Source organism: Hydractinia symbiolongicarpus, chromosome 6 (genome assembly GCF_029227915.1).
Source record: "Hydractinia symbiolongicarpus strain clone_291-10 chromosome 6, HSymV2.1, whole genome shotgun sequence".
Lineage (NCBI taxonomy): Eukaryota > Metazoa > Cnidaria > Hydrozoa > Anthoathecata > Hydractiniidae > Hydractinia > Hydractinia symbiolongicarpus.
In genome coordinates this window covers 11,190,913-11,200,758 of record NC_079880.1, presented here as the reverse complement: position 1 = coordinate 11,200,758, position 9,846 = coordinate 11,190,913, and the positions used below count along the sequence as shown (strand labels likewise).

Sequence of the window (9,846 nt, the reverse complement as noted above, 5' to 3'; positions counted from 1 at the left end):
GGCGAGAATTTTCTGCCCTTCACCTAGCAGGCAAATTGTTTCAGCAATTTTTAGTAGATGATATGTTAAAGTTAAATGCCAGCGTTTTGCATATATTCGCCGAAATCAAAACCAGCTTCAAGCAGAGTCCTACAAAGGACTTCTGGCTTACTTCCAAAATGCTGCAGATCAATGTAACTTATATGCAGGTAATGTTGTTGTGTTGCTTTCTACCTTTCTGGCTCATCCCGCAACATGCATCAGTTGTACCTTGTGGTTTTAAAGAAAGATAAGCCAGACTTGTTCTTGACTTGCAATCCAAAATGGCCAGAAATTTGTACTAATTTGTTACCTGGCCAATCTGCTTCCGATAGACCAGTTTTTGTTGCAAGGGTGGTTAAATTAAAATTAAGGTTTAAAAGACGGTGTATTAGCACATGTAGATGTCATTGAATTTCAGAAAAGAGGTTTTACTGCATGTTCATATGCTTTTACTACAAAATGAGCTTAAATTACGAAATGCTGGTAATATTGACTCATTAATTTGTGCACAGATTCCAGATCAAAACGCAAATGATGCTGAATTATAATGATATAAAAAAGTCATGTATGATCCATGTGGCCACCTTAATAATACATCTCCGTGGATGAAAGAGGGTGAGTGTACTAAGCATTTTCCTAAGCAGGTTAATGACGGAACCGTTATAAATGTCGACGGTTATCCCATGTACCATCCATCGCTCTGATAATGGAAGAACGGTAAGAACTTAAAACTTTGTAATGATAATAGATGGGTTGTGCCTTATAACCCTTTCCTATGTAAAAAATATATGGCACATATAACCTTGGAAGAGTGTGTGCCAATTAAAAGTGTTAGGTATTTGTATAAATATATTTACAAAGGTTGTGATACTGCCCACATAGAAATCAATGAGCGCATCGATCACGATAAAGTAACAACAATCTTAGATGCTAGATATGTATCGGCACCTGAAGCAACTTGGCGTTCCTGCGAATTTCCAAAGCATACTTAAAGTCATTCAATTAAGACTTCCTCTTCACCTTCCGAATCACCAGCAAGTGTTTTTAGGGAAGGGAACGAGGCTGTTGCTGCTGACAGGGCTGAAAACTCCAAGACCATGTTAACAGCCTGGTTTCAATTAAATCAGCAGGACCAGCATGCGCAACGATTTTTGTACACTAAAATACCTTACCACTTTTTTTTTGGAATACACAACAACAAAAACGGTGGGTAGTTAAGTAACGCTGTGCTGAAAAGATGGTAAGTAGAATATACAATGCCAGTATCTGCGAAGGTGAAAGGTATTTTTTGCGCGTCGTTTTATTGCATGTCCATGGTGCTACGTCCTTTGACGAATCTTTATGATTCTTTTAGGGATGCATGCGCAGCATGAGGATTGTTAGCTGATAACAATCTTTGGATTCACACCATGAATGACTTGCTGGAATATGCTTCTCCATTTCAAATGAGAAGCGTTTTCTTTATATTGATTCACAACCCACCTGAATTGTGGGAACTCTTTCGTGCTACAATAAAGGAGGATTACTTACGTCAACACCCTGAAGTACATGCAGAACAAACGGTGCTAGGTAAAATTAAAGGTGTTATTCAGCAAATTGGTAAGCGTCTTACTGATTTTGGTCTGCCTGCTTTACAGGAAACTTTGCTTGATGATTTGTCAAAAGCTAAAAAAATCATGCAGGAGGCTCTAAAGAATCAGGCCTTTGTTAAATGCTGAGCAAATTCATGTAGCTGGTTCCTGTTTTAAACGGCTGTATAGGTAATATCTAAGCTAATACATCTTCTCTTACTTATTTAATTGAATTTTTGCAATGTCAGTGGAAAAATCTGCGGGAAAACCTAAAGAGGTGCCTGGTAAAGCGATCTTAAATAATGAAATCTGGGTTAGCGTTCCACAGTTTGGCCAAATGTAAATATTTTGTACAATTACAGTTTTTTAATGCATAAGGAAACGTGTAGTAATAGTAGTCATCACTATCAGTCAATTTATTTTTAAGTCCAGAAAGAGTTTTAGACTTTTCTGCTGTAGCATAGTCTCCTGCAAGTACTCAAGTACACCTTATGCAAAACACACTCTACTTCCGAATGCAGTTCGAGCAGCAGCAAAAAACTTAAAGAACAGACAGCTGGTGAAATGGACATGCATGTTCTCAATACGCTTAAAGATTACAGCAAAGCAACAGAAAATATTTCTGGGAAAAAATTTGCCGATGTAGAGGAGGGCGAATGCATGCACTTTTGGAAGAGCCTTGTAGGTACACTTCAAACATTCTATTTATGAAGAAATAAGATAGTCAAACTCAAAATACAACAACTGCTCTTTGAGAAGGAAATAATTTACAAAGAGGTGGCAAACCACCACAATGATGAACTCAATCTGTTAGGTCTTTGGAAATAAGCTAGAGGTTGTACTCCTCTAGAGAAAATGCCTCTAAAAGCAAAATTCTCCCTTTGACAAGGATTTAATTAAAAAATATAAAAATATAAAAAGGACACAACACATTTGAAAAGATGAACAGAACTTTAACCAAGGGAAGGTAGGTTTTGACCCATATTGCTGAACCTAAGTACCCTGGATGTCTAGCTGGGTCACCTCGAAGAGGTCCGCGGACGGTCATCAGCAGAAACTAGACATCCCTATCTTCCTTAAGTAAACTTTGACCACTTTCTGTTCAACTGTGCCATTCTTTTTTTTAACTCAGGTAATAAGTGGAGTCGTTCTCTCCAAAGACAAGATCATGTGTGATCAAACCCCCCTGCTAATATTTTTTTTGTGTTTTTTTATTATTTAACTGGGGTAATAAGTGGAGTCGTCACTCTCCAAAGACAAGACTGAGTGTAGTCAAGCCCCCTTGCTGACGGTTAAAATATTCTTACCTCAGCTCTTCTAGAAAGAAAAGATATGACTCGTGACTGTTAATAAGGCGGTCATCACAGAAAATTACTGCTCTATCGTTGCAATGTATCCACCTGTGAACCATTTGGTCGAAGGCTATTGTTTTTTAGTGACCATTATTTAAGTTGCCGCAGTGGTTGATAATAACCCTTAATTGAAAATTTTTACGAAATTTCACTTCTCCATCGACGGTAAAGGGTATGGAAAGCGTACCAGAGTAAGCAGAAATACGAGAGGCAATTTTTGACACAAGGCCGTTGGCATTGGCAAAACGTTTTAGCTGTAAAATGAGATGGGAACCGCACGACACTACCTCTTTTTCACCTAGAGCAGTTTGATGAGCGTTGCAAACATGGTAGAAGTAGGCATTGGTGTGTGACAACTCCTGGCTTTCAAAGAAATTATCTAAGGAAGATTGTAATGTAGGGTGCAGAGAAAGTTGGATGCATGGTGCTATAACTTCTGAGGAGCTGGTAATATGACATGAATTGCAAGTGGTTGATGTCTTGATGCCAATACCAAAAAGACATCCAAGAAATGGAATGTCTAATGACAGACGAGGTAGGAGATATTCAAGAACCTCGGGGACGTCGTGCTGAGCAAAGATATTATAAACTTGGAAGAATTCTCCAGCTGTGCAAAGCAGACGCTGGAGAACACCCGAATACCATATAATGACAAGACGATAGAGTCTATGAATGGCAGAATGTGCGAGATAATAAAAGTTAGTGCCAAAAGGATAAGGTATTGAAGAGTAAGAAACATTTTTTTCCAGTCAAGGGTTTAGTTTTTTGTGCATTTCTTAACTGCTATTTTTGATTCCGAATGTATATAGTCCTGTAAAAAAGATTTAGCATGGGAACAAACAAACAAAAAGGCTCTCAAGAGCCAAAACACGTAACACAACACGTAACATGAAGTTCCTAGGCAAAACTAGTGGTATACAGACACGTAACACTTCAAATAATAAAAAAAAGTTACATATACAGCTTTTACAAATATGTAGCGTTAGTTGTGTTACGTATTCTAAAAGTACAAGGCAACACCACAAAGCATCAAAACAAGGGTTTTTACGTGTGGTGTAACATGTCGATACGTGTCGACAAATCCAGGTGCCTGCAAGAAAAAGATTAAAAATCACACCTACAGGAAGACAAGTTGGCGTTGCCCTTCTGCTGGGATTTGGGAGAAAAAATCAAAATCCCTCCAACGTACAGACATCATTTCAGTGTTAACTGGGTCAATAGTGTTGTATCTGCCACTGTATTCGATTCAGACTTTCCCCGTGGCAAATAGAGGGGTGGTCGTCGTCAATGCAAATGTCCGTAGCAAAATGATTTTTTGGTGCTGGCAGATGGACAGTCTGTCCCTCCAACAACAAAAGCATCTCTTTCCAGGCAATCATTTCTGAAGTCCAACAGAAGTCGTTTAAAAACAATCTCTGCACCAAGCCACGCATACTTGTCGTTTGACGGATTTGTAAAGGCTTGAAAGATCTTTGTTAGTGGTTGCAACAAAAAAGTTTTTGCGCAGTTGGCCGGCCCAACTATTATGATGTTTCTAAACTTGCCTCTGCCTTTCTCCAGCAAGTCACAAAGGCTTGGGCAAATGCTACATGGTGTATACGATTGTTTGTAAGCACCTCTATGGCACATTCTAACAAAAGTGTATTGTATCCCTCGACGCACTCCCCACTTGCAGACTGCTGGATAATGTCCAGGAGAGGAGTACTTCTACGACCGAACTCTGCAGAAGTTGTGTTCATTATCAATGAAGCAGAAATTAAATCTTGCAACGCCTTAGCATTGCAAGACATTATGAATCTTGCAAGGTCAGATGTCACTGGCTATGGCGAAGGGTTATATTTCTTCTTTTATGTTGTGTTTGACAATAAAGTCAGACACGTCCAAATTCGAATTTAGTTTTGTTTGTTTACTATTGTGTTTTTGTTTACGTTCTTCACAACACTTAGTTTTATATGCTTCCATGCAGTTTTGTTTTCGGTGAACAGATGGCCTGGAGGTCAGGGTGATTCTCCTTGTGGAAAACTATTTTGTCGCTTTTATAAACATATTTGTATGCTGTGTAACAATTTTAACCCGATTCTGAAAAATTAACATTTACATTGTGTTTTCGCATATGTTTTTGTAAAATATTCTATTTTGGTCATTTGCCAAACGAAATACTCGCCAAAATGTATCCACTTAAGGTAAATAATGCTTAACTCACAATTGCATAACTGAGAGAAAATTTGCAAAACAATGATGATTCTGGTCCACGAAAAATTAGCAGCATTGGAAAAAAGTTGGTAAATACTGACCCTTCTTCTAAACATGCACAAAGGGCTAATATATTAATGGACACTTTATCCGATGATGCTACTGACTCTAAATGGGCAGTGTCGGAAGAAACTCAAGAGGCTCCTTATAACCCATTGACACAACAACTTTCAGATGTTGCAAATTATAAAGGTGTATGAAAATCAGCACATTTATCTGTTAAAGGGGAAGTTCGGTCAAAAAAAATAAATTTATTTTATTTTATAATTCCATGTATTTATACTTATAAAAACAAAAAAACTTTACTTCATTAAACTTGGAGTTTCGGAAATGTCTCTAATGTTGACACAAACTTCTTGAAAATGCTCCGTTTTTGAAAAAGCGGGTCAGAAAAAAAAAAGCTGGGTTCTAACTCAAGTATGACGTTTTATAGTTCAAAACATTGCATCGCGTGAAAGAGTCACAACACAGGCTACACAATTTGCTAGAAGAATCTACTTCTTTCCTGCTATATTTCTTTTCAAATCTGTAACAAATTACTTCTTTGAAAATACAGTGTTAGTTTTGTAAGCAATGGATCAAATTCGAAGCGATTCAAGTTCTAACGAAGATGAAAACGATGACATACCTGATTTATCCACTCTCAGACCCTTCAATTTTGAACCAGAATTTTCTTTGGAAGAGCTGAATAAATTAGGAACGTGTAGTTCCGAGAGTGATGAGGAAGAAGATGAAGTTTCAAGGATCGGCAATAATAACTGGTGCCAATGCGGTGGTCACTGTAGAGCGATGGAGTCGTACAGTGAAAGCTTGTGTTGCAGGGATACAAATGAAATTCCTGACAATCATTTTGAGGGTAAAATAAACAAAAAATTTAGCCAAGCATAATTTTCTTTTTCGTTTTTAAAACCTTAACAAAACTCTACATATTCCCTTTAAATAATGGTCTTCGCGTTGATAAAAAAAAATATGCCTACGAACACGACAAAACTTCTTTCAAAATATTTTGCCTAACATGAGTTTTTTCTCAAAAACATTAAACTCTCCTTCGCATATATTTTATTCGTTATCATTCGCTACTGCCAAAACAATATCACAAAAAAACACAACGGTGGTTGTTTTATTTTATTCAGCTTTACAAATCGAATGAGAACGTGCGCTCAAAAATCAAAACTTGAGACGGGGGTCATTTTTTAAGATTTTCTTTTTAGGAAAATAATGTATAACTGAAGCCGAAACTTTTGGGATGGTTTGTCTATGTAAACCAGTACTAACCACTGCACTGTCTGCTCTAAATAATTTAAGGGGCGATGCAATGCACACGGATAATTGGTACGTTTTTTTATTGCATCTTATTTTAAGGGTTAAGGGCAAGAAAGGACTTGGGAACAAACTTGTGTTATATCACAATTTCTTTTTAGTTCACTACGTTTTGCCGGTTATAAACAGTACACATGGTGGATACATAACAGATTGGGAAAAGGTGTGCGAAAAATTATACCGTCGTGTGCTTTATGGGCAATTTGTAATAAATATCCATCTGAAAATGGTTTTTATATCCAATTCACGGAGAGCAAATCCGACGACAAACGACTGTATGAAAACACGGATTCCGATTCTGAATAAAAGAACCAACTTCAACCTTAGAGCTAAAGAGGGGATTGAATACTAATAAAAAAAAAATTCTTACAATGTAAACCTTGTTTTCATATTTTCAATGGCTTCTTTTTTATCTGGTTTCTCTCTTGGCGCTATATAATTTGGAACATCGGCGACATTGGGAGCTGCGTACCCTTCTTTAGTTCTAACCAAATACTTAACTTCACTTACAATATCCTCTACGTACGACCTTTGCTTTTCCGTGTAAACTTTTTTGACAACCCAGGAGTCTGTAATCCTCGAGTATTGTTGCTTATAGCGATGCTCTCCAGACGATGTTTGTGCATGGGAGGAGCCAGCTCCAGCATTAAAGTCAAGAACGGCGAGTTGTGACCTAGCAATCATTCCTGCAAAGCTAAAGTGTAACCTCTTTGGGCAATATTTGTTGTAGAGTGAGTGGTAAACTTCCAAATTTCCTGTGTGTTTGAACTCGACGAAGTACTTCAAATCACGCAACAAAGACTTAGCCCGAACTACAGATTCAAGGGCTTTGTAAGCAGGCGCTCCTTCCATCAACCATTTTTTTGATCGCTGTTCTAATTTAGAGAGTTTAGAGTGTTCACATTTGTGATATATTTTGTTGCTTTCCCATTTGTGTTTGTTCTTTACATGACACAACAAACTCAGCCATTTCTCTCGTAACTCTACCACGTTACCATTACCAGAGGCGCAACACCACCAGAAATGATTTATGACAGCTTTTACCCAAGAAAGTAAATCTTTAGCAGTTGTTTTCTTGGAACATTTGACCAACTTTCTTTTAATGTTTTTCCCCATATGCCATACGTCAAAATGGTGCTTAATATCCTTCCGTTCTTCTCGCATGTACTTCCGGATTTGAACGTGCCTGTCAGTTGCAATGCCTTCAATTGACAGTTGATTTTCTAACAAACGATTAAGAACAACAATCAATCCTTGTTTTTCCATACGCGACGAATTCCCAACTTGGCCGACATGAACTACATGAAAGTCAACTATTTCATTTGATTTTGAATTAAGTAACGTGTAAGTTCCGTACTTTGCACTGTAACCTGGTGAATCACACCTCTTATCGCCTGCTAAGTCTAGTGCCTCATTGCCTTCTAGGTAAGACTGAAATCGCAATTCTCGATGAGTGGAATATATTTTGTGAATCGCTTGGAATATGTACTTTTTTTGTATTTCGTAAAAGGTGGTTTTGCACAAAAAATGTATTCTTGCGATTTGCATCATTTCTTTAACGCGTTGGTATGTGTTACCGGAAATTAAAATGGCTGAGGAAAGCAATAAATTTCCCCACGGTCGCTTACCCACCAGTGGTTGCGATGACCATTGGTGAGCATGATGGTCACTGCACAACAAATGTACGATTAGTTGAGTCCCTTTAACTGCAATTTTATTCACTTCAGCTGGCTTAAAACAGGTGAAGCAAAATCGTAGCAGAGGTAGAAGACAAGATCAAAAAACGATAAAACACGTGCCGTTTAGGTCGGGGATGTCCACATCGGAGTCGTTATCATTCTCACTATCTGGCAGATTTTTCAAATTGAACGATTCGTCTTGACTTTTCTCATTATTACACTCGTCCCGGAGGAGAGGAGTGTATTGGTTTCGGCTTGTGCGACCAAAAGTGACATGCGATCTGACCGAATATCGTAACTTACCCGCTCCCCCGCGCCATAATTCTTCTTTTTTTCCGCGACCCTATTTCCCGCTTCTTATCATGTTGTGCGTGTCTTAACCCGTATTTTGCAGACCACAGACCAGTCGTTTATGCATCGCTACCGCTGAAGTCGAATCATGCGCACTGCCCGCTGAGAATCGAAGCACTCTTAGCTGTGTTTTCACATTTCTGCGAAATTCTTTTAAAAAGTAGTAGCGGAATATAAATGAAGTATCGCTGGAATATTTATCTTGCTTTCATGCAATCTTGCTAGACCTACTGTTGTTGTACAAAGTGTGCCTAGTGTGTTGTTGTTCTGCAAAGTCTACCTTCAATCACTGAAATTTAAAACTGCTAGATCGAGAAGACTTTCAATACCTGGGGAAGCTGCTTTAAGTACCAAGGTACGTCGTGCTGAATATTATTCATCAATCCATTGACTTAGTGTATTATTTTATTTCATGTAACTAGCTAATTATGTTTTTCTGCCATGTTCTTACGATATCTTCTTTCTTGCACAAACTTCTATTATTTTTGTGCGGGGATATTGAATCTAATCCAGGTCCGGCTTACCATATTAAATCAGTTAACAGGTCATTTAATCAAGGCGACAAAAAGTTTGGTGAAACTGCTGGTATTCAGTGTATGTGCAATGCTCTTCTAGCTATATGTTGGTCCCAACTCAAAAGAATTTCTTTTTGAATATCATTTGATTTGGTCATTTGATTTAGATAACATCTTAGAACATGGTGATGCTAATTTTAAGCAGTCAAATTTCAACAGACCCTTGGCATGTTATGAGTTACCAACATCAATATTAATCGTTTTCAAATTGCTATAAGTTTCCTGAGTATTACGTCAGCTCTTTTGGGTGATGAACATTACTTCTTAGCTCATGGACAAATGAATTCAAAAACAGTTCATTGTGTTTTCGAAAGCATATATTGGTTCATAATATTCATGATAATCCTGGGGTCAGTTCTGTTTCACTTCGCAAACCGTCCTTTTCATCTGATGTTCTTAATGTCATGGTTATTTACAGAAAAGTTAACAGTCATCTGCAGACATTTTACAACATGCTGTCAAGGAAAATTGCAAGTTCTGACATACATGTTATACTTGAAGATTTCAATATAAATGTCCAAGCTGACCAGCAAGAATTAGCAGATATCATGAATGATTATACACAAATTGTACCAGGACCTACTCATCTAGCTGGTGCTATCCTTGATCATGTTTATGTGAAGAGTAGCGTTTTTTCGATGTACTGCATTAATTGCTATGTCAAGTGCATACATTTCTCTGATCATAATGCTATCAAATTTAGCCTTTCAACGACATCACGCTG

General features: G+C 37.8%; 3 protein-coding genes across 3 annotated transcripts; 2 read left to right on the top strand and 1 right to left on the bottom strand.

Annotated features, from left to right (window-relative positions):
• The first annotated feature begins 584 nt into the window (after window positions 1-584).
• LOC130648026 (uncharacterized) lies at window positions 585-1,013 on the top strand. The gene is made up of 2 exons (XM_057454046.1): window positions 585-706; window positions 770-1,013. The coding sequence occupies exons 1-2, from the start codon at window positions 585-587 to the stop codon at window positions 1,011-1,013; spliced, it is 366 nt and encodes a 121-aa protein (XP_057310029.1).
• A 4,757-nt stretch (window positions 1,014-5,770) lies between these two features.
• On the top strand, window positions 5,771-6,823 carry LOC130648025 (uncharacterized). Its single transcript, XM_057454045.1, has 3 exons — window positions 5,771-6,053; window positions 6,430-6,529; window positions 6,619-6,823. The coding sequence occupies exons 1-3, from the start codon at window positions 5,771-5,773 to the stop codon at window positions 6,821-6,823; spliced, it is 588 nt and encodes a 195-aa protein (XP_057310028.1).
• LOC130647027 (uncharacterized) lies at window positions 6,769-9,044 on the bottom strand. The gene has a single exon (XM_057452736.1). It carries the CDS (start codon window positions 8,066-8,068, stop codon window positions 6,884-6,886), a length of 1,185 nt encoding a protein of 394 aa, XP_057308719.1. The 5' UTR covers window positions 8,069-9,044; the 3' UTR covers window positions 6,769-6,883.
• Window positions 9,045-9,846: the final 802 nt, after the last annotated feature.

What these genes read in the sequence shown, in the direction of transcription:
- LOC130648026 (XM_057454046.1), top strand. Translation starts at nt 585, where the DNA reads ATGTATGATCCATGTGGCCACCTTAATAATACATCTCCGTGGATGAAA. An exon ending in AATGTCGACGGTTATCCCAT is followed by an intron (nt 707 to 769) that starts GTACCATCCATC and finishes TAATGATAATAG; the next exon opens with ATGGGTTGTGCCTTATAACC.
- LOC130648025 (XM_057454045.1), top strand. Translation starts at nt 5,771, where the DNA reads ATGGATCAAATTCGAAGCGATTCAAGTTCTAACGAAGATGAAAACGAT. An exon ending in TCCTGACAATCATTTTGAGG is followed by an intron (nt 6,054 to 6,429) that starts GTAAAATAAACA and finishes GTATAACTGAAG; the next exon opens with CCGAAACTTTTGGGATGGTT. An exon ending in GCAATGCACACGGATAATTG is followed by an intron (nt 6,530 to 6,618) that starts GTACGTTTTTTT and finishes ATTTCTTTTTAG; the next exon opens with TTCACTACGTTTTGCCGGTT.
- LOC130647027 (XM_057452736.1), bottom strand. Translation starts at nt 8,068, where the DNA reads ATGATGCAAATCGCAAGAATACATTTTTTGTGCAAAACCACCTTTTAC.